Source organism: Hemiscyllium ocellatum, chromosome 33, assembly GCF_020745735.1.
Source record: "Hemiscyllium ocellatum isolate sHemOce1 chromosome 33, sHemOce1.pat.X.cur, whole genome shotgun sequence".
Classification (NCBI taxonomy): Eukaryota; Metazoa; Chordata; class Chondrichthyes; order Orectolobiformes; family Hemiscylliidae; genus Hemiscyllium; species Hemiscyllium ocellatum.
Window position 1 is genome coordinate 21,997,361 of NC_083433.1, and position 21,788 is coordinate 22,019,148.

Genomic DNA, 21,788 nt, shown 5'->3' on the forward strand with positions numbered 1-21,788 from the left:
CCTGCCTTTGAGCAAAGATCCTTTCCCTTTACTCAGTCTGCCACCCACGTGCCTCACCCCAATACAATTAACTACTGGCTACACCATTCTATCAAAAACTCAGCAACTGGGATGGACAATAAATGCCATTATTGCCAGTGACACACATTCCCTGAGGAATGAAACTTGCACTGTTGAGAATTTCCGAGTGGAATGTGCATCTCTGAATATCAGGGATGCATCCTTTGATGTCAAAGTGGCCAAACAGCAAGACAACACACAGTGCTATACCTTAATTGACTGATAGACAGTGCCCAATTAGGCAGATTAACAAAGGATGCTTAGCACTGGTGGATACAACACTGCTTCAATGAGTCACAATAAATGTAGAGGATTGATGGAAACTCCGTCCCGAGGCAGGAAATCCTAGAGGGCCCAATGCTGCTACAACAGACTCAGCAAGAAGTGAAATGGTGCATAGTGCTGGTGAAACTATTCCATTAGCAATAAGGACCAAGGGCAGTGTAAGGTAACACTGTATGGTACAACAGGTTCTGAAACAATGGCAATTTACTGGATCACAGAAATGTCAAAGAGCATTGATGTTGACAGAGAACCTAACATTTCAAAATCTGCTTTCCGATAACCACTTTTTAAAAAAAATGCACATATTTGGATTAGTTCAAACACAATAATTACATCTAAAGAAATCATCTTAAAGTGGTACTCTCACTCATAACAATGAGCAAAAGTAAGAGACCTCACATTGGCCACTGTCCTTGATATCACCTGACTTGTTAATGTTCAATCTCAAGTGCAATTTAGAAATTTTGCCAACTTTTTCAATTACAAAGTAAATAACATATTACATTTGCAAAAAAAAACCATGGCTTTTAGTCAAATGTCCTTTGCTAAAGAGTCATAGTCATAGTCAGAGATGTACAGCATGGAAACAGACCCTTCAGTCCAACTCATCCATGCTGACCAGATATCCCAACCCATATCTAGTCCCACCTACCAGCACCCGGCCCATTTCCCTCCAAACCCTTCCTACTCATATACCCATCAAAATGCCTTTTAAATGTTGCAATTGTACCAGCCTCTACTAGTTCCTCTGACAGCTCATTCCATACACGTACCACACACTGCGTGAAAATGTTGCCCCTTAGGTCTCTTTTATATCTTTCCCCTCTCACCCTAAACCTATGCCCTCTAGGACTGGACCCCCGCCCCCTCCTTCAGGGAAGGGAGTTTGTCTATTTATCCCATCAATCCCCTCATGATTTTATAAACCTCTACAAGGTTACCCCTGTCTCCAAAGCTCCAGGGAAAACACCCCTAGCTTATTCAATCTCTCCCTATAGCTCAGATCCTCTAACCCGGGAAACATTCTTGTAAATTTTTTCTGAACCCTTTCAAGTTTCGCAATATCTTTCCAAGAGGAAGGAGACCAGAATTGCACGCAATATTACAATAGTGGCCACGCCAGTATCCTGTACAGCCACAACATGACCTCCCAACTCCTGTACTCAACAGTCTGACCAATAAAGGAAAGCATACCAAACGCCTTCTTCACTATCCTATCTACCTGTGACTCCACTTTCAAGGAGCTATGAGCCTGCACGCCAAGGTCTCTTTGTTCAGCAACACTCCCTAGGGCCTTACCAATGCATTAAAGCTTTGCACCATGAGTGAAATGGGAGCTAATCAGAGTGAAGGTGAATATTGTAGGCCTTAAGCTTTCTTGCCAACAAGTTGGACCAAGTGTATTTTCAAAAGCATTACACAATGACTGGCTGTATCCCAATAATCCACAACTCGCTTGATTTTAAAAGTCCATGGAGGAAGGAAAATCGGTAAATAAAGGAATAATTTTAAATAAAAAAGGTCTATAAAAGGAAGAAAAATTCTACTATCCACACAAATAACATTCTATCAAGTCATTATACTATTACACTCATCTATCCAAAGACATTCACATGCAAAGCCTGCCCATTATTTACAAGACAACATCACGAATCTATTGGAATACTCCCCACTTGCACAGATGGATGTGGCATCAACAATACTCAATAGTCCATGCTATCTGTAACAGAGCAGCCCTGCACCTAACACTATGGGCTATTTCGCGTGGCCAATTCTTATAACAGGGATGCTACCCAAAGCATCAATGTGCCTAAACATTGATGAACTGGCAACCATGCAGGCATTATACTCAATGAGATCATTAGCAAATCGCCTCATTTTGAACAGTTCTCCAGCCAGCCCCACGACAATGTTTCAGTACTTATCGCATTTTGGAAAATAAAAGTTTCATTGCGTTTCTTTAAAACCCAGTTACATAAGAGATTCGTCAATGTCAATTTTATACAAGAATGTGCTGTGTTCTTTCAGGGTTTCTTTACCGTTATAGTTTGAATTTAAAAATCCAAATGAAGCTAAGGAATCGGCTTTAAACAAGACATGGAGCTGATAGAAGAGAGTTTAATAATGACTACATTTAAAAACTGTGACAGATTGGAGCAGGACCGGGGTCACCTTGCCGTCACCTTGGCGCCCAGAAGCAGATTACTGCCCTTAAACCCTGCCCTCCGCTCTCCCTTTATTCAGTTCGAAACTTAAAATGTTCAATTCTCTTTTCACCGCCGCTCCCCTTCAATAAAACCCCAAGCGGAGGGTACCCGGCGAAGGAACTTTGTTGCTATGGGGATGAAGCCACGGTAACGAATCGCGGCGTCGGGCCTGAGGTGGTTTTTTTTGTATATTTTGAGGCAACGGTGGAGACGACTCAGTGTGTGCACCCCCGCCACAACCGGGCAGCGCCTGTCCGCCCCGGGTGATGTGAAAGGCCGCGCTGTCGTTACCTGGTGCCCGCGGACGAACAGGACGCGCGCCGCCATTTTGCTCACTTTACAAAGATGTCGCTGAGCAATGACGTCACAGAGCCGCCCTTATAAAGGACCGGGACAGGTCCTAACCGCTCAGTCACAAACATTGTTGACAATCGCTGATCATTATTCACCACAAATGAAAACATGCACCCCATTAAAATAAACAGATCATAAAAAATAAAATGATACCATGGCGATATTTTCTCTGAATCAACTCCACGATTGGGTTTTGTTGAAACATTATCCTTATATGTCCTACCGGAAGTGACGATTGGTCACACAGCCCAAGTCCTCACCAGCTTTTAAAATGTTGTGGTTGGATTTTTCTTTGGGCTGCTGTGGAATTCCAATGGAATAAAGCTGCGGACGGTTGCACTGAAGTTTCATTTTAAAACAAAATCTGTAGGATATACACGCTGGGGTGGGGGGGGTCAAAGGTTGAGCGGAAGTGCCTCCTGGGCGGCTGTGTGTGTGGCGGTTGGAATGAAAAATGGCGAAGCATCATCCAGATCTGATCTTCTGCAGGAAGCAGGCCGGTGTGGGTATGTGAGGGCGAGGGAGGAACATACTTATACCCAGCGTGGGTAATGGGGTCAGAATTAGCCAGCAAGGTCTCGTTGGGGGTACCACGTGGGAGAACCAGGCTCCCCCCCCCCGCCTCACTTGTATTTGGTCCCTCACTACATTCCCTTCCTGATGAAAGGCTTATGCCCGAAACTTTGATTCTCCTGCTCCCCGGATGCTGCGTGACCTGCTGTGATTTTCCAGCAACACACTCTCGACCCTTGTCCTCCACTTCCTCTGTCTCCAGTAAATCATGGTATTTCTGGGTTGTCAAGTTGGAGAGAAACTCTGGAAGTTGGTGGGAGGGAGGGCACAGAGAGCCGTGATCAGAAGGACCTGGGCCTTATGTACGTTTTAAAGTCGACTGGGTAAATTGAGAAGGTTGCTAAAAGCAAAGTAGGCTTCTGGGCTTTGTAAATAGAAGTAGCGAGCGCCAAAGAAGTGAATTTTAGTGAATCATGGTTCTGCTGAGTTAGGGAGTGTCTGCACTGCATCCTAGGGAGGATGTTAAAAAAGCCTTAAAATGAGGGAGCAGGTGAGATTTATTGTGATAGTCAAGGTAAATAGTAAAAGAATAAGAGATTTGTATGGATGGGGATATGGACTTATTGCCCGAGTCACCATGTTCTGAAAGTGTGGTGGAACCAGATTTAATAGCAGTGATAGTAAAACTGCAATAAGTTGAGTCCAAATGGATTGGTGCATTTAAAGCTTTGAAGTAGTCCCTATGTAACCTGAGTTGCCCACAAACATGCTTTACTTCTGAAAACACAAAAATACAGTGAATATGGGGAAAAAAAGTCTATTTTTCAGTTTGTTCATACTTTACTGTGGCCTGACCTCCAATAGTAAATGCATCAAAAAACTTCAGGAATTAGACATGGAAGATCGATGTAATCTTTTTCTATACGTTGTGCTGCCTGTGGATAAGTACAACACTGTTTATCTTATCATCAGTTTGTAGATGTACACTTGCTGGAGAGGGTGCCTGATTGTCAGATTGTTCTTCTCATCCTTCACAAAACTCAAAAGAATCTCCTACTCCTTTGTAATGTCTGCTTTTCATTTCTCACCACTGTTTTCCCCTTGCTGCATTAACTTCAATTTGTCTCCAATCAGCTGCACTTCTAACCATGGTTTAATCATGCTTGCAGCTTTTGAGCTCCAGCAAGGACTAATTCCAATCCTGATTTGTTGAGACAGCCTAGCTGGATGAGTTCAACTGATCCAGAAGTTCACCTTATTCCGGGCATCCTTCTGTTGAATTTCTGATCCTGATGGCAGGAATGAGTAACACTTTTGCCAAAATCTTAGTTTCTATAAGACCTAGGAGCAGAAATATGTCAGTTGACTCATCGAATCTGCTCTGTCATTCAATGAGATGATGGTTGATCTGATAATCTTGAACTCCACTTTCTTGCCTTTTCCCTATAATCCTTGACTCCCTGTTTGATTAAAAATCTTTGTGTATTGAAGACAGAGATATAATGACCCAGATGTCATAGCTTTCTGCAGATTCACAACCCTCTGAGAGAAGCTATTCCATCTTGTCTCTGTCCTAACTAGGTAATCCATTATTCTGAAATGCCCTATAGTCCTGGACTCCTACAAGGGGAAACAAGCTCTCTACATCTACCCTGTTAAGCCTCCTAAGAATCTTACCTTTCAATAAGATTGCTTCTCACTCCACTGAGTGCAGGCTGAATTTTTTTTAAAAATTCATTTACGGGATGAGGGCATCACTGGCTGCGCCAGCATTTATTGCCCATCCCCAGTTGCCCAGAGGGCAGTTAAGAGTTAACCACATTGCTGTGGGTCTGGAGTCACATGTAGGCCAGACCAGGTAAGGATGGTATTTTCCTTCCCTAAAGGACATTAGTGAATTAGGTAGGCTTTTCCTGACAATCACCAATGGATTCCTGAATTCAAGTTTTACCATCTATCATGGCAGGTTTGAACTCTGGTCTCTGGAACATTACCCAGGTCTCTGGATTAATAGTCTAGCAATAATATCACTAGACCATCACCTCCCCTCACTCGATCTATCCTCATTAGAAAACCTCTCTATACCAGAGATCAATTGACAGAACTTTCTCTGAACTGCTTTCACTACCAATATATCTTTCCTTAGGTAAAGGAGGCAAAACTCTTCACAATATTCTAGATGTGGTCTGATTATTGTCCTGTATAGTTTTAGCTAAAATCCCATATTTTTATTCCCCTTGAGTTATTCAGATGTAATCTGTTGGGACTTTGCTACATGAGAGAGAAACTGAACTAATTGGGTAGCTCTTTCAAAGAACCAAACAAGCTCAATGGCCTGATTGGCCTCCAATTGTACTGTATCATGCTAAACCCAATTTGACAGTATGACCTATAATTCCCTGCAGTCTCTTCATGGACCATAAATTCTCATCTAATCTAATTGGCTGAAAGAAAAAAGTTGAATATCCAAGTTGTACCAAGTTGGAATCTGGAATTCCCCCCCTCCCAACCACCCCCAAAAAAGGCTACAAATGTCAGGACACATCTGACTTTGAAAGATACAAAGCCAAGGCAGAAAAATGAAGTGCAAACCACCAACAACCCAATTCAATGCTTGGGCAGTGTCTTGGGGTAGAAGGGATCAATCCTGTTCCCTAATGTTAATGTTCTTATCTTATTGTGGAATATTGAATCGCCTTTTGGCATAATTAAAGTCCAGTGGGTTATAGCTGCTGACAGTGATTATAAAATTGCAGCAGCGTGTAATCTGGAGGGAAGTAGACAGTGCTATCCTCTAGAGGTCAGTGTGAGAACAATTATCCCTTATGATGTATGTTAGTGACTTGTTCTTGGGTATAAATGGCATTGTATCAATGTTTGCAGCTGATGCAAAGCTTGGGAATGTTATAAACAGTGAGAAAGGTGGTAAGAGACCTCAGGAGTCCTACCGCTGGTGAAGTGGACTGAGACATGGCGGATGAAATTCTGTTTGTGGGATGGGGAGAGGCAATATAAAACGGTTATTTCTGTTCTGTACCTGAAGATGGGTTCTGTACACAAATAATAACCTTTACTACCAGTAGGGAAAGGAAGCAGGCCCCAAATCCATCCCATACTGAGTAGGGATTGAACCCCATGCAATTGGCACCAACTGGTCCACAATAGCACTCCAGGCAGCATCTGAGCAGAGGAGAATTGACGTTTCGTGCATAAGCCCTTCTTCAGGAATGAGGCTGGTGTGCCAAGTGGGCTAAGATAAAAGATAGGGCGGGGGGGGGGGGGGGGAAATTTGGGGGAGGGGTGTTGGGAATACGATAGGTGGAGGGTGAGGGTGATAGGCCGGAGAGAGGATGGGGGGGGGGGGGGCGGAGAGATCGGGAAGAAAATTGCAAGTCAAGAGGGAGGTGCTGAATCCGGGGGTTGGGACTGAGATAAGGTGGGGGGAGGGAAAATGAGGAAGCTGAAGAAATCTACATTTATCCCGTGTGGTTGGAGGGTTCCTAGGCGGAAGATGAGGCGCTCTTCCTCCAGGCATCATGTGGTCAGGGTCTGGCGATGGAGGAGGCCAAGGACCTGCATGTCCTTGGCGGAGTGGGAGGGGCAGTTAAAGTGTTCAGTCACGGGGCGGTAGGGTTAGTTGGTCCGGGTGTCCCAGAGGTGTTCCCTGAAACATTCCGCAAGTAGTCGGCCTGTCTCCCCAATGTAGAGGAGACCACATCGGGTGCAGCGGATACAGTAAATGATGTGTGGAGGTGCAAGTCAATTTACAACAGATAAGGAAGGATCCATTGGGACCTTGGGGGAGGTGTGGGCGCAAGTTTTGCATTTCTTGCAGTTGCAGGGGAAGGTGCCAGGAGTGGAGGTTGGGTTGGTGGGGGGTGTGGACCTGACGAGGGAGTCGCGGAGGCCCCAATGAATCCTTCCATATCCTCCCTCCAAGGCACCAGTGGATCCTTGCATATCCCCTCTGCGACTCCCTCGTCAGGTCCACACCCCCCCCCCCCCACCAACCCAGCCTCCACTCCCGGCACCTTTCCCTGCAACCGCAAGAAATGCAAAACCTGCGCCCACACCTCCCCCCTCACCTCCCTCCAAGGCCCCAAGGGATCCTTCCATATCCGTTGCAAATTCACCTGCACCTCCACAAAATCTCCAAGCTGCTGTTGTGCAATTTGCATTGTTACATTCGTGTTGTAGTTTCAAGCAATTGATATTGAAGCTAGGTGCTCCAGGGAATCTCTCCTGTTCTTACTGCCTGCCGTTGGGGTGTGTTGTAGTTTGGTACTCATCCTGATACAAGCACACCTTCCTTGGCCTTTGAGTGCTGTTGTGGGATTCTGGCTGAGAGGCAAGGATGCTAGCCCCTGCACAACATGTCCCATTATGAATGAAATGGTACAATTGGTTGGGGGGAAAAAAAAATACCTGGAGATGCATTGGTGACAGAACAACATGTGGGAATCCTTGGTGTTATTCATAAATGCAGAGTGTGCAAGAGCAAGGCAGTGCTGGAAAACCTTTGTAATACCCCTCATCTGGGATATTGTATACAGAGGGGTACCACACTATTGTCAAGGCCTTGGAGTATGTGCAGAAGGTTATGTGGCAAAGCCGAGTCTGTCTTGGAGCACAGAAGGTTGGGAAGAATTAAGAGGTGTTCAAAATCACTTACCATCTTGCTAGTAAATAAGAGGTAACCATTCCCAGCAGCTGAGGGTTTGATAACGAAAGAACGTGGATTTTAGGCAAAAAAGAACAAGGTGACAAGCGGGTTTTTGTCTTGGGTAGTGAATCATTGTGATCTGAAATGCAGTCCTTTAAAGGCTGGGGAAGCAGATTCAATGATGACTTTCAAAAGGGAATTGGATCAATACTTGCTGACTGTGGAGGAGGAGCAGAAGACTGGAACCAATCTGATCTCTCTTTCAAAGAAGTGGCTCCAGCTGGGTTGGCCATAGAGCAATTTCTGCTAAATAGTCATCATTGCCTTCATGTTTTTGTTATGATGATCACGAGTTTCTGGCTTGTGTAGAGAGGGACATTGATAAATTGCAGTAACGGCTGCACCAGGACAGTCCCTCAAGTTTGGAATAGCAAATGTGTGATAAATTTTAGATTTGAAAGAGATTGGGAAAAAAATCCTTTTATATATTGGAAATGCAACTAATATGAAATTATCAACATCTGGAAGGTTCATTTCTTGCTGTAACCTTCAGAATTTTATTGATGACTCTTGTCTCCACTTATGCAGGTCAAAACTTGGTGATGTGTTGAGTATAATATGAAATATATGCTTTGCTCATGTGTTCTCCAGTTCAGGGAGAATGAAGGTTTTTGATTGTGACTAAGCAGGTTTGTATTGCAGAGCGACATATCAGGTTTAACTCTTGGCCTAGGTTTTCCTGAGCACTTTTGCTATGCAGTTAGTGCATCTGTAATTATTTGTTCAAGGCATGTTGGCTTTGCTGGAAAGGTCAAGGGCAATTTTGAGTGATGATAAATGTCAAAGAATTGAATCTCTGTGCTCTGTGGTTTAAGTGTCCCCAGAGTGTGGATAAGAAGAGAGGTCTTTACCCAACAACAGTAAATAAATGGCAACCTGGATCCAAATCATACTGGTTTGTGACTTCAACAAGAACTTGCATGTGGTAGTCTTTCCTTGCCTCTGCTGTCTGTTTTTCTAAATGAGAGAGGTTGCAGGTTTGGAAGGTGCTGTTGAAGGAGCCTTGGTGAATTCATGTAGTACATCTTACAGATGTTGCACGTTGCTGGATATCAAATAGTTCATTAGTGGCAAGAGGAAGACTTGAGTAACCTCCTATCTTGCTGCTCAGGGAGCCATTGAATCCTCAGTGTGGAAGCAGGCTGTTTTGCCCATCAAGTCCTCTGAGCAGCATCCCATGCAGACCCACCCCTCTGTATAGCCCTGCATTTCTCATGGCTAATCCACCTAATCTCCACATTCTTGGGCACTATGGACAATTTGACATGGCCAATCCACCTAACCTGCATGTTTTTGGACTGTGGGAGGAAACTGGAGCAGCCAGAGAAAAACCTACGCGGACACGGGGGATGAATGGAACTTGGGTCCCTGGTGCTGTGAAACAGCACTGCTAACTACTGAGCCACTTGGCACACTGTCCTATATTCACTAAACCTGGGCTAGCCCACTGTTTTTTTTTAAAGATATTTTTATTAGAAATTTAATATTTTGACAGATTTACAAAAATAAACAGAACTTTCAAGCACAAACATTAATATAAAAATAGATCTTAAATATATAATCATCAAAATTCAAAGGAATGATACTAAAGAAGAAAGAAAAACAATGAAACTCAGTTAACTACTAATCTAATCCACAATTATCCAGAGTGTATAGTTGAGTCACTTACATCCTTCAAACAAGAGAAAATGTTCTCTAATACACTCGTAACAGTATAATAAAAAGGAAACTATTTCCAAACAATAAGAACAAAAAAAAATAAAACATGTTTGAATGGAGATCCTCCCCCTTGTTCTCAGGGGGCCTTACTTCCTTTCTAAAGGTCCACCATATCCTCTCCCAAACAGTGTCCCACCCTTAACCCGGGCGCTCCTTAATAGGATTTAGATATAATACCGAGCTAGAGTTGACAGTGAGCGCCCCACCCCCACCCCTCCCCACCCCACCCATACCTGAGTATATCTGATAGCATCAATGCCACGTACAAACACACATAACTATAAAATTACAACTCCAACAAATTACAGTTAAGTATAATAACATAAAATAGCAAGAGAAGACAACCCTGCTCCCAGAAGCAAAAGTAAAGTAAAGTATCCATTTCTCCCCACGGAGTGTGGAAGAGGCAAGCCAACATAAATTGTCTCTTACGATTTATTTAAACGAGTCTAAAAGTTCCTTAGCCTCTTCTGGTGATCTAAAATTATACTCGGATCCTTCGTGGGTAAAGCATAACGTCGCTGGGTAGCGTAAGGTGTATTGAATATTTAAGTTCCTTAGACATTTCTTCACCTCATCAAACGCCTTCCTCCTTCGTGCCAAAGCCGGGGAGAAGTCCTGAAATAACGTAATCTTGGATCCTTCATGAATCATAGCTTTAGGATCCTTTCCAAGATTTCTGGAGGCATCCAGGAGTATCTGCCTCTCCCTATAACTCTGCAGCCGGAACAGGACCGGGCGTGGACGCTGGTTTGGGCCAGATCCGCGTGCTGCGACCCGGTAGGCCCACTCCACCCTTACCTGGTCAGTTTCAGCCCCCAGGTTTAAAAGCTTGGGCAACCATCGCTCCAGAAATACTGCTAACTGTCCCTTCTCTTCTTGTTCAGGGAGGCCCAGAAGACGGATATTCTTTCTCCGATTTCTATTATCCAGGTCATCCATGTAGATTTCAAAGGCCCGGACTCTCTGCTCCAGAGCTCGCACCTGTTCTGCAGCTGTTTGTGCTGCAGCCTCGGAGGTCGTGGCCTTTAGCTCCGTCCCCTCCACTCGGCCCTGTAATTCCTCGAGAGCCTGGCTGTACTTTTGTAACTTTTCTTCGAATGCATTCCATCTCTGTCTGGATTCTGCGATGAAATTGACGAGTGTCGTTTCCAGCCTGGCAATCATCTCTTCAAGGCCTGTTTTTACATCAGCTGCAGCCGGAGGAGAGGAGGGTGGGGGAGGGGTCTTTGTTTTCTGAGAGCTGCGGGATCCCTTTGGTTTACTCATTATCCACTTAATATTAAACTACTTAAATATAATAGTAAGCAGCTAATTAAGGTTAGAAAATGTTTTTGGGTGGTTTGGTAAGTGTGGTGGGGGTGAGTAACTCACTTTACCCAGGTTTTGGGAAGAGCTCTGTAAACTCAGACTTGCTGAGTCGCCGCCATCTTGGATCTCCAGCCCACTGTTTTGAAGGTGATAGGGTAAGGGATATTAGTGGGACCTTCCAATGATGCAAAGGAAGAATAATTTAGAGTCCAATATTTAATCCATCATTTGTCTTTGGTGAAGAATATATGAAGCAGATTTTTGTGACACTTAACTGCAGTTGTGCTAAATTATTTCTTATTTTAAGGTTGCTGTCATTCAAATTTTAAATAATGGCTCTTGCGCATGGCAGTAATGTGATTGTAGTTAAGTTTTTGAAAAAAATTTAAATTTTGAGCCAATTTGAAACTGGAGAGCAGGAGTGACCAGTCACCAACACTTAGAATCTCTCCTCAGATGTACAGTATAATGTTTGAATTGTGATGTCCAAACGGGTCTGAATTTAGACAGTAATTCTCTTCACCTATAGAAGCAGCATCTTTGGTAAGAATGATAACCTGGCTTCACACAAGTACCAGTCGCAAGACTGTGTTTACATGTTGGATAAATCCCAGTCTTCCACCACCTTCACTGCAGCGTATTCTGCTGAGATTGCAGATGAAAATGGAGGAGTTTATCATTGGCTTGCCAGTCAGCTAAATTTTGAGTACATCCGCAATCTCACCACTGCAGAAGAATCGGGGCCAGTGTTCCCATTAATTTTGCAGCGGTGTCAATCGGTAATGTTAGCAATGTTCTGATCTAAATTTTTGTCACTGGTGGAATCCCAACAGGATTATCCAAGGAGTGAGAGAGAGTTGGAAATATACCATGGGCTTCTTTTGAGTTGGATGCAAGTAATTGCAATTTAATATTATTTTCCTTGCTTTGTTCAACAATTAGGTAATAACTTGGATTATGTATTGCTATATAGAGTCATAGAGATGTACAATCCATCCATGCTGACCAGATATCCCAACCCAATCTAGTCCCACCTGCCAGCACCTGGCCCATATCCCTCCAAACCCTTCCTATTCATATACCCATCCAAATGCCTCTTAAATGTTGTAATTGTACCAGCCTCCACTACTTCCTCTGGCAGCTCATTCCGTACCTGTACCATCCTCTGCATGTAAACGTTGCCTCTTAGGTCTCTTTTATATCTTTCCCCTCTCACCCTAAATCTATGCCCTCTAGTTCTGGACTCCCAGACCCCAGAGAAAAGACTTTGCCTATTTATCCTATCGATGCCCTTCATAATTTTGTAAACCTCTATAAGGTCACCCCTCAGCCTCCGACGCTCCAGGGAAAATAGCCCCAGCCTCTTCCTGTAGCTCAGATTCTCCAACCCTCCAACATACTTGTAAATCTTTTCTGAACCCTTTCAAGTTTCACAACATTTTTCTGATAGGAAGGAGACCAGAATTGCACACAATATTCCAACAGTGGCCTAACCAATGACCTGTACACTGCAACATGGCCTCCCAACTCCTGTACTCAATACTCTGACGAATAAAGGAAAGCATACCAAACGCCGCTTTCACTATCCTATCTACCTGCGACTCCACTTTCAAGGAGCTATGAACCTGCACTCCAAGGTCTCTTTGTTCAGCAACACTCCCTAGGAGTAAAAAGTGAAGTCTGCAGATGCTGGAGATCAGAGCTGAAAATGTGTTGCTGGTTAAAGCACAGCAGGTCAGGCAGCATCCAAGGAACAGGAAATTCGAAGTTTCGGGCCAGAGCCCTTCCTGATGAAGGGCTCTGGCCCGAAACATCGAATTTCCTGTTCCTTGGATGCTGCCTGACCTGCTGTGCTTTAACCAGCAACACATTTGCAACACTCCCTAGGACCTTACCATTAAGTGTATAAATCCTGCTAAGATTTGCTTTCCCAAAATGCAGCACCTTGCATTTATCTGAATTAAATTCCATCTGCTACTTTTCAGCCCATTGGCCCATCTGGTCCAGATCCTGATGTAATCTGAGGTAACCTTCTTTGCTGAAAATGTGTTGCTGGTTAAAGCACAGCAGGTTAGGCAGCATCCAAGGAATAGGAAATTCGACGTTTTGGGCATAAGCCCTTCCTGATGAAGGGCTTATGCCCAAAACGTCGAATTTGCTATTCCTTGGATGCTGCCTAACCTGCTATGCTTTAACCAGCAACACATTTTCAGCTGTGATCTCCAGCATCTGCAGACCTCATTTTTTAACCTTCTTTGCTGTCCACTACACCTCCACTTTTGGTGTCATCTGCAAACTTACTAACTGTACCTCTTATGGTCACATCCAAATCATTTATGTAAATGACAAAAAGTAGAGGGCCCAGCACCGATCCTTGTGGCACTCCATTGGTTACAGGCCTCCAGTCTGAAAAACAACCCTCCACCACCACCCTCTGTCTTCTACCTTTGAGCCAGTTCTGCATCCAAATGGCTAGTTCTCCCTGTATTCCATGAGATCTAACCTTGCTAATCAGTCTCCCATGGGAACCTTGTCGAGCGCCTTACTGAAGTCCATATAGATCACATCTACTGCTCTGCCCTCATAATCATCTTTGTTACTTCATCAAAAAACTCAATCAAGTCTGTGAGATATGATTTCCCACGCACAAAGCCATGTTGATTATCCTGAATCAGTCCTTGCCTTTCCAAATACATGTACATCCTGTTCCTCAGGATCCCCTCCAACAACTTGCCCACCACCGAGGTCAGGCTCACCGGTCTATAGTTCCCTGGTTTGTCCTTACCAGCCTTTTTAAACAGTGGCACCACGTTAGCCAATCTCCAGTCTTCCAGCACTTCACCTGTGACTATCGATGATACAAATATCTCAGCAAGAGGCCCAGCAATCACTTCTGTAGCTTCCCACAGAGTTCTCGGGTACACCTGATCAGGTCCTGAGGATTTATCCACCTTTAACCGTTTCAAGACATCCAGCACTTTCTCCTCTGTAATATGGACATTTTGCAAGATGTCACCATCTATTTCCCTACAGTCTATATCTTCCATATCCTTTTCCACAGTAAATACTGATGCAAAATATTCATTTAGTATCTCCCCCATTTTCTGCTTCTCCACACAAAGGCTGCCTTGCTGATCTTTGAGGGGCCCTATTCTCTCCCTAGTTACCCTTTTGCCCTTAATGTATTTTAAAACCCCTTTGGATTCTCCTTAATTCTATTTGCCAAAGCTACCTCATGTCCCCGTTTTGCCCTCCTGATTTCCCTCTTAGGTATACTCCTACTTCCTTTATACTCTTCTAAGGATTCACTTGATCTATCCTGTCTATACCTGACATATGCTTCCTTCTTTTTCTTAACCAAACCCTCAATTTCTTTAGTCATCCAGCATTCCCTATAGTTACCAGCCTTCCCTTTCACCCTGTGGGTAAAAAATGAGGTCTGCAGATGCTGGAGATCACAGCTGAAAATGTGTTGCTGGTTAAAGCACAGCAGGTTAGGCAGCATCCAAGGAACAGGAAACTCGACATTTCGGGCTTATGCTTATGCCCGAAACGTCGAATTTCCTGTTCCTTGGATGCTGCCTAACCTGCTGTGCTTTAACCAGCAACACATTTTCAGCTTCCCTTTCACCCTGACAGGAATATACTTTCTCTAGATTCTTGTTATCTCATTTCTGAAGGCTTCCCATTTTCCAGCTGTCCCTTTACCTGTGAACATCTGCCTCCAATCAGCTTTTGAAAGTTCTTGCCTAATACTGTCAAAATTGGCCTTTCTCCAATTTAGAACTTCAACTTTTAGATCTGGTCTATCCTTTTCCATCACTATTTTAAAACGAATAGAATTGTGGTCGCTGGCCCCAAAGTGCTCCCCCACTGACACCTCAGTCACCTGTCCTGCCTTATTTCCCAAGAGTAGGTCAAGTTTTGCACCTTCTCTAGTAGGTACATCCACATACCGAATCAGAAAATGGTCTTGTACACACTTAAGAAATATTTCTTCTGCAGGAAGAGTAGAAAAGCTGCATATTGTTTAAACAGAGTTTGCAGAACTTGAAGACACAGGGGGGATTTGGGGCCCTGGTACATGACACTGAGAAAGTTAGGATGCAGGTACAGCAAGTGATTAGGAAAGGAAAAGGAATGTCATATTTCAAGGGACCTTGAGTACAAAAGTAGGGATGTTTTAATCAGTTGTATGAGGCAATGGTAAGATCACACTGCGAGTGCTGTATACAATTTTGGTCATCTCATTTAACAATTGCATACTTGCATTAGAAGCATCCAGAGAAGGTTCACTCGAATGCCTGGAATGGGACAACTATCTTAATTGGACAGATTGGGTGTGTATTCGTTAAACCTCAAAGAATCGTAATCGTATGAAGCATAATATCTCAAGAGAACTTGACAGAATAAATGCAGAAAAAATGTTTCTCCTTGTAAGACAAGAGAGATGAGAACTAAGGGTACAGTATAAAAATAGGTTTCCCATTGAGGATGGAGATGAGAATTCTTTTTGTTTTGGAGTGTGGAATTCTCTCCCTCCAGAGGGTGGTAGAAGCAAGGTCAATTAATAAATATTTTATATGGGAGGTAACTATATATTTTATTGAAAGGAGAGTCAAAACGTGTAGTGAGTTCAGGCCTACATTCCATCCAATTTTTTTCTCTTGTCCACGAATTGTACTGACTTCTGAAACTGCAAGTCAGTGCTGAGAATGGCATTGCTAAACCAATCAGTCAACATGGGCGTAGAGGGAACATCAGTTGACTCCGAAGATGTGCAGCTCAGTTGGATTTGCCATGCTAAATTGCCACATAGTGTCCAGGGATGTGCAGCGTTTGGTATGCTCGCCTTTATTGGTCAGAGTCAAGAGAGTGGTGCTGGAAACGCATAGCAGTTGAGGCAGCCTCCTCAATCGACATTTCCGGCATAAGCCCTGCATCAGGAATGAGGCTTGTTGGTGGGGGGGAGGGGAAGCTGAGAGGTAAATGGGATGGTGGGTTGGATGGGAGAGTAAGGTGGCTTGGAATGCAATAGGTCGATGAAGGTGGGGATGAAAGTGATAGGTTAGAGAGGAGGGTGGAGCAAATAGGTAGTAAGAAAGATGGACGGGTAGGACAGTTCAATAGGGTGATGCTGAGTTGGAAGGTTGGATCTGGGATAAGGTGGGGGGAGGGGAAATGAAAAAAGCTGGTGAAATCCACATTAATCCCATGTGGTTGCAGGGTCCTGAGGCGGAAGATGAGGTGTTCTTCCTCCAGGCGTCAGGTGGTTAGGGATTGACAATGGAGAAGGCCCAAGACCTGTATATCCTTGGTGGAGTGGGTGGAGGAGGAGTTGAAGTGTTCAGTCACAGGCTGCTGGGGTTGGTTGGTGTGGATGTCCCAGAGATGTTCTCTGAAATGATCTGCAGGTTGGTGTCCTGTCTCCCCAATGTAGAGGAGACCACATTGGATGCAATGGATACAGCAGGTGACATGTTATCCTCCACTTCCTGCACCTTTGCCCCTGAACCCCACCTGTCCAGTTGCAGCAAGGACAGATCCCCCCCCCCCGATCCCTCGGTTCCTAGTCCTAGCCTTCCACCCCATCAACTTCCAGATAAATCACATCATTTTCCACCACCTAGAGATATATTCCCCCTCCCCCACCCCTATCTGCATTTGAGACTGGTCCCTCTGCGACTCCCTTGTCAGATCCATGCCCCCCCCCCCCCCCCCCCCCCCCCCCCCCCCCCACCAGCCTGCACCCCACTCTTGGCACCTTCCCCTGCCAATGCAAGAAGTGCAAACTGTACCCACACCTTCCCCCTTACCTCCATCCAAGGCCCCAAGAGATCCTTCCCCATCCAACAGGAATTTACCTGTACTTCAACACACATCATCTACTGCACCCATTGCACCTGATGTAGTCTCCTCTCCAACAGGGAGGCAAGATGCCAACTTGCAGATCATTTCAGAGAACATCTCTGGGACACCTGCACCAACCAACCTCACCACCCCATGGCCGAACACTTCAACTCCCCCTCCCACTCCACCAAGCACATGCAAGTCCTGAACTGCCTCCATTGCCGATCCCTAACCATCCAATGTCTGGAGGAAGAACCCCTCACCTTCTACCTTGGGATCCTGCACCCACACGGGATCAATGGGGATTTCACCAGTCTGCTCATTTCCCCTAGCCCCACTTTATCCCAGTCGCAAGCCTCCAACACCTCTCTGCCCTCTTGACCTGACCATTTCTCTTCCCACCTTTCTGCTCCACCCTCCTCACCAAACTCTCACTGTGTTCCCCTCACCTTCATCGACCTATCACATTCCCAGTGAACTTCGCCCCAGCCCCATCCCACTCCTGTTTATCTCAACACCCTGGCCCCCGAGCATCATTCCGGATGAAGAGCTTATGCCTGAAGCATTGATGCTGCCTGATCTGTGCTTTTCCAGCGCCACCCTCTTGACTCTGATCTCCAGCATCTGCAATTCTCACTTTCTCACCTTTATTGATCAGAGCATTGAGTTAAGGGAGTTGGGAGATCAAGCTGTGACTGCATAGGACATTGGTTCAGCCACTTTTGGAATATTGCATTCAATTCTTGTCTCCCTGCTACAGAAAAGATGTTGTGCAACTTGAAAGAGTTCAGTAAAGATTTGCAAGGATGTTGCCAGGTTTGCAGGTTTTGAGCTACAGGGAGATGCTGAATAGATTGTGGCTGTTTTCCCTGGAGCGTCAGCAGCTGAAGGGTGACCTTCGAGGTTTATAAAATTGGGAGGAGAATGGATGGGGTGAATAGTTAAGGTCTTTTCCCTAGGGTGGGCTCGTCCAGAACTACAGGGCAGAGGCTTAAGGTGAGATGGAAAAGGTTTAAAAGGGCCCTAAGGAGCAACATTTTCACACAGAGGGTGGTGCGCGTGTGGAATGAGCTGCCAGAGGAAGTGATGGAGGCTGGTACAATGACAACATTTAAAAGGCATCTGGATGGCTATATGAATAGGAAGGAATTAGAGGGATATGGACCAAATGCTGGCAGTTGGGACTAGATTAATTTAAGATATCTGGTCAACATGGACGAGTTGTTCCAAAGGGTCTGTTTCTATTTTCTCCTTTTTTTTCTTTTTTTTTCCCCCAGCACCCATGGGGTGTGTGTGTGCGCGCGCAGGTGTGAGAGGCAGTGAGAGACACACACAGTGCACAAATCTTTATTTAATTTCCACCACCAGGAAGAAACGAAACACCCGAGTGGCCAGTGACAAGCAGTGCCCTTCACATCAAAGGGCAATGCTGTGTGATCAAACAGTGAAGGGGAGGGCAGGGACTAAATCAAAATAGAGTTGGAGGGGGAAATGATGCAGTCCACTCCCTGCGGCGCCCACCTCTCCCTGAACAACTCCAGGGTGTTGGTGGACACCGCGTGCTCCTTCTCCAAGGACACCCGGGCTCTAACGTAACCGCGGAAGAGGGTCAGGCAGTCGGCCCTCACGACCCCCTCCATGGCCCGCTGCCTGGACCTGTTTATGGCCAGTTTGACTAGGCCCAGGAGCAGACCCGCGAGGATGTCTTCAGACCTGCCCTCCCTCCTCCGTACCGGGTGCCCGAAGATCAGGAGCGTGGGAAGGGTCTGTTTCTATACTGTATAGCTCCATGACTTAAGGTCGTTAAATTTTCCACGGCTCTGGGTAGGAGCAGTGGGGCGGGGCTAATTGGATCGTTGTTACAAAGACCTTCACTGGCATGCTGGGCTGAATGTCTTGTGTTGTATCATCCCCAGGGGTAGGTTGAGTCATTGCCGCCTTCACCGTTTCTTGGAATGCAATGTACTTGTACTTTGTCCTTTGGGTTCTGGTGGAGAGAATAATTGACACGTTGTCCTTGTGCACCATTTGGAACAGTGACTGTTAGGGAGAGAATGGAGATGCTTTCTTCAATGGGTGTCTCTCTCTTTGCTGGGAAGTGAAAAATTCTTAATGACTTTGCTTCCCTGCAAGCAGTAACTTTTATCTAATCTGCCTCTCTCTTTATAAAACCATGTTATGTAGTGTATGTGTTTTGAACGGTTTTGCTCATTAAATAAACTGACGAAAATTAATAGCTTGTTGGAAGAACTGGATTTTTCGAGTGTTGCAGGATGGCTCAACTTTTCTGGGATGGAGCTGTAAAATGCAAGACAGCTGACAGCACAGGTGCTAACTTTGATGTGAAGCAGAAGGGATACAATAAGAGGCAAAAGCAACGGAGATCTGGGAATTGTGGGGCTGGAAGAGTAATGGAGGGATTTAATTGGTGGAAACTTCTATCTGCTTTCTGTGCCCAGCCTTCTTTTCGAAGCATTTAGCCAACTTCGACTTCAATCTCCGCCATTCGAATTGAAGAGTGAGAGTGAGGGTTTCAGCAATCCAGCTCGAGTGGCATGGGGGATAGGGAGGAAAGAGGGTGTGGAGCCAAGCCAGTATTTTTTATCTCTGGCAACCGTCTAATGAAATTGCATTTAATTCTTGTGCATTTAATGGGAGTTAAACTGCAGTGAGGCAGCTTCCATTGTTCCATTTGAAGGCTGCAATGTTTTAGAATGGGTTAAGGAACCTGGAGGTAATTACAGTTGGTGGTTAGAGTTCAGCTGATGGCTTGGCTCCACACCCTCTTTCCTCCCTATCCCCCATGCTGCTCGAGCTTGATTGCTGAAACCCAAACTCTCACTCTTCAGTTCCAACTATACTATGATTTTTCTTGCTCTGGTACTATCGTCAGTGTTATTCTGAAAAGGCCACAGTTGGAAGGACAGTCACATTGGGTGCTCTGTCTCAACCCTAGGATTTGGTCTCCTTCCTTGTTTCTATTTGCTTATGTAACTGATGGTGACAACTCATGTCGAAAGTTTATCCCATGCTATGTTACATCTAGATCACTGATGTAAGAGAAGTTAAAATACAGATGGAACACCTTATCCTGGGAAAATTTCTGACATTCACGATTTGCATTGATGTAAATAAGTGCAGAGTAGGAATATTCTCTCTTCACTCCCTACATGCTCCCTCAGTTGCCTGACTGAACTTGTATCCTCGATAAAATGTCCCTGATACATTTCTTAAACAGTCTTGCCAAAAGAAGATACAATTATATTGCCATGTGCTTATCGCTATCTGACTTGACTTATTTTTTTTCCCTTTCTTTTGCAGCTATTGGACGATTGTGTGAGAAATGTAAGTATTTTTGTGCTTTGATTTTCTTTTTTTTTGTTGTTACCATTTTTCTTTTTTTTTTTTGCAGTCTGCTGTTCCTCTCCATGTTTTTTCCTAATTGGACACGTTGGCAAGTGGGTGGCTGGGTCTTTATGGCTCCTAATGAGTTTGTTTCTCAAACTGCAGGAGAGGACAAAGTGTGCGGAACGCAAAAGGCACAGCTTCACGTTCCAGGTCGCTGATCTGGCATAAACCTGCTGAAAGTTTATGACAGTCATCAGTGACCCAAATCACGAGCTGTTAACAGTTAGGTCTGTTTTTTAAAAAAAAAGTTGAAATTCTCTTTTAAAGAGAATAATAGAAAACAATCTAATGAGTCTCATTATTGGTTCATTACCCCCTTCATAGAAAAATGTACTGTATTCGTTTTGAATGTGGCAAATGTCTGTGGGGTGTGGGAAGGTTTCCAACATATCCTGAGGGAATGAAATGTGCTGATGTGTTGCTTTTTAATGAATGGGTCAGATTTTACAGCCACAGAAACACTTAGATACTCTCAAATACACTGTGTTTAATTATCTTTCCAACTCCCCCTTATCACAACCAAAAGTCCCAGCTTTCAAAACTAAAAGCCCTAAACATTGTGGCTGTTCTCAGTGTTCCCATCGCTTCAGTCCCCAGGCAGCCCTGTCCTTTGTCCCTACTGTGTTTTTTGTTCAAGGAACCTACGTTACACTGTACATTGTGACCCAGTCACTTCTCACCAGGTCTGGCATTGCATCTTTTCTAAAGGCCACTGCACAATTTGCCTAGCCCTGTTTGTATTGCCCCCGTTTCCTATGTTCTTACCCTGCATCCCACCTCGTTTCCCTAAATAATGGGATAGAGTTGATGTAAAGGAAGGTAGAGAATCCAGCACCAAAGCAATTGGAAAGTGGGCAAGAAGCAGAGGAGCAATTGCAAGAAGAGATTTATTAATCTAACTGGCTCCATAATACAGTCTGTCTCTTGTGATCTTCACCATGCTCTTCCTACAGTGTTGCTGTCTAAAACTCTTTTGCTGTAATTGTTTGCTAGCAGCTTGAGTTTTACAGTTCACAAATTCCAATAGTCCACATTTTTAGTACCCGTACCCTAGATTATACACAGCCCTGTTTTACCTGTTGCTCTTTTGTTTATCGCCCACAATGCCCATATTCCTCCCTGTTGACGTCAAAGTCCTCATCCTTGGTTCCACATTTATTTCTGTCTTTTTCTTTCGCTCTTGCTCTCTCTGTCTCTTCTCCCTTTGCCTTTTCCTATTGATGAGGTGAAAGTGAAGAAACATTTCATACGGCTGTTACCTTGGAACTGTTTTTCTCCTTGCCAAATTATTTTGGTGTTGTAGTGGCCATCTTGGTGTTGACTCTCAAGGGCACGTAAGGTAATGAATGCAGGTGCAA

The 21,788-nt window shown here is 44.6% G+C and overlaps 2 protein-coding genes across 3 annotated transcripts in view; one reads left to right on the top strand and one right to left on the bottom strand.

Moving 5' to 3' along the window:
- Positions 1-2,910, bottom strand: part of aco2 (aconitase 2, mitochondrial) — a 49,769-nt gene extending 46,859 nt beyond the window's left edge. Inside the window, exon 1 of the mRNA XM_060849678.1 lies at positions 2,844-2,910. Within this exon, the coding sequence (XP_060705661.1) occupies positions 2,844-2,879 (36 nt within the window). The 5' untranslated portion in view covers positions 2,880-2,910. The remainder of the gene's footprint in view (positions 1-2,843) is intronic.
- A 383-nt stretch (positions 2,911-3,293) lies between these two features.
- phf5a (PHD finger protein 5A) overlaps positions 3,294-21,788 on the top strand; it is a 42,743-nt gene continuing 24,248 nt past the window's right edge. Inside the window, exons 1-2 of one of the 2 annotated variants that reach the window (XM_060849307.1) lie at positions 3,294-3,408; positions 20,344-20,367. In XM_060849307.1, coding sequence (XP_060705290.1) covers positions 3,354-3,408; positions 20,344-20,367 — 79 coding nt within the window. In that variant the 5' untranslated portion in view covers positions 3,294-3,353. Of the gene's footprint in view, positions 3,413-20,343; positions 20,368-21,788 lie in introns of both variants that reach the window. The other variant, XM_060849308.1, reaches the window with a different exon arrangement.